The 2,101-nt window shown below is 38.1% G+C and overlaps 1 protein-coding gene and 1 long non-coding RNA gene across 2 annotated transcripts in view; one reads left to right on the forward strand and one right to left on the reverse strand.

Annotated features, from left to right (window-relative positions):
- Positions 1 to 2,101, forward strand: part of LOC109536148 (palmitoyltransferase ZDHHC8) — a gene marked incomplete in the record, with an annotated part of 21,859 nt that overhangs the window by 6,527 nt on the left and 13,231 nt on the right. Inside the window, 1 exon segment of the mRNA XM_048668931.1 lies at positions 485 to 806. Within this exon segment, the coding sequence (XP_048524888.1) occupies positions 485 to 806 (322 nt within the window).
- Positions 1,634 to 2,089, reverse strand: LOC125505327. Its single transcript, XR_007282095.1, has 2 exons — positions 1,742 to 2,089; positions 1,634 to 1,684 (listed from the first exon to the last, which is right to left on the reverse strand). It is a non-coding gene; the product is annotated as an uncharacterized LOC125505327 (long non-coding RNA).

Genomic DNA, 2,101 nt, shown 5'->3' on the forward strand with positions numbered 1-2,101 from the left:
GAAATTCAGAATCTCCATATTTGTTCATTTGGTCCTCTCGTTCAAGATACCGTCTTGGCCGTTCAATATAACTTAGAAGTTCAATAATTTCATCAATAACTGTATTGTTTTTTAAATTAATGAAATTTTTTTTTACTATCTGTTATTTTAGAGAAACTGATGATGGCGGAAAACACCGAAACGTATTTTAACTGATAAATAGACAATAAATGACTGAAGCCCAGGAATTGATTTTGATTAGCAAATAATGTTCATTGTGAATTTCAGTTACATGTTTCATCCTGTAATTATTAGTGAACGGGCACCAAACATACTCCTCCATATCTCCCTAATATTTAAATATCTCGAATTGCAATGCGGTCGTATACGTCTAGACTGTAGAGTAGTTGACTATGCTACTTAATAAGGTCATATGAGCTAAGGTCTGAATAATTTTTTCGGGAAATAGAAGCCAAACTTACTTGAAACGATAAATATGTTTCAGATGTCTCCTGGACGAGACGCAATAGATATGGATATGGAGCCATCCGCATCTCAGTCTCAAGATTGCGAGCCTACGCCTCCTTTACAGCGGCATGGATCTAAAAGCAATTTTTTTCTTCCCCCAACATCAATGGGCGGCCCTCCAGGGGGAATGATGGCTGTGCAGATGGCAGGTCACATGGCTAACCAAATGATGGGTCAGAACGGAGATGACTCGCCTGGACGACATTCCGTAATGCGGCCTCTTCATTATCCGAGAGGTAGTCCCCATCCAAGGCCAAGAGTGATGGAAAGTGGGAGAGGTGGTGCAGCCGATAATTTAAGTAAGTTTTTCAAAAATAACCCACTACTTCAATTATGCAAATAAATGAAAGCTGGTACGAGTCAGTAACATGCTCGCTCAGCTTCGATGGCACCCCAATCGCTATTTGTTGGCCGATTGCATCATCGTATTTTCCCAAGGTTTAGGGTTAAGCTTATGAAATAAGGAAATTTTCACAAGTAACAGTCCTTGAAATATTATTCGCCAACATTGATAGGTAAACCCGGGCCAACATTTTTGTTCTTTATTTTCACTTGCAACTTGGAAACCCCCAATTCTTTTTTCGTCGACGTAGACCTGCGCCACCCCGGGGGTCCACTTGCACCACCTTCGGAATTACTGGTTTAGATGAAGAAAGCCGGGAAGAATCAAATTGCCAACGCTATCTATTTCCCATACACAAACATAAACATAATTATGTTTCTTAACGATTTCGTTTATCGAGGTTTCGTTTTGATATTAAACAAAAACGAGTATTTTTTTAAGAGATTATAATGAATGTTTATTTCATTGTAAAGAGGAAGGTATGCCATTAACATTTCAAAACGATATCAGCCAAATGGCCGCCGTGGCTACGCTTGCAGCACCATATCCTTTTTAGAGGTATGATAAACGGTTATTTTTCGGTAACAGGTTACAACGTTCCAGTTTTGGTATTAGCGTTGATTGAAAGAGTACATATGTTACAGACGGTATATAGAATCAGACCGTATATACAGGGTGATATACAATGATTACATACACTGCAATGTGAACACCTGGGCGGTCTATAAAACTTACAAGTTACACACCATTTCATTCGTACAGCAATTCCATTTATATCTGTAGTTTTATATAAAGGCGCTCGGAAATCATCATCTCTATCTTCGTCGGCCGGGGCTAAAAATCATTAAAATCATACCAAGAAAACAATGTTAGCCGTAGTGAGTTAAATACCTTGTGGTATAATGCCAGGGTCCATAAAAGTTGCCAAAGTAAAATTGGCCAATACAAAAAACGTTAATACTGCCTGACAACCGAGGATCCATGGGTGAATGGGAACGTAGTATTGTGCTCTAGAAAAAAAACCTTCTTCAAGCTGCAATAGTTTGTATTAAAGTTAGAATAATGACCGTGTTACTTTCTCAATCAAATTTATTGAATGAAAAAGGTTACACAAACGTTTTTAAATCGAATTAAATAAAATCATGTATTTGGATTGGAAATATTACATTCCTAAACTAATTCTACAAAGAACGAGGGAGAAAAATAGAGGGACGTTGAGGCCCAGGAAGAAAGCAACACTCGTGGCATACA

This window comes from Dendroctonus ponderosae, unplaced genomic scaffold (assembly GCF_020466585.1).
Source record: "Dendroctonus ponderosae isolate FM_Combo_2020 unplaced genomic scaffold, Dpon_F_20191213v2 Dpon_F_20191213_8, whole genome shotgun sequence".
Taxonomy (NCBI): domain Eukaryota; kingdom Metazoa; phylum Arthropoda; class Insecta; order Coleoptera; family Curculionidae; genus Dendroctonus; species Dendroctonus ponderosae.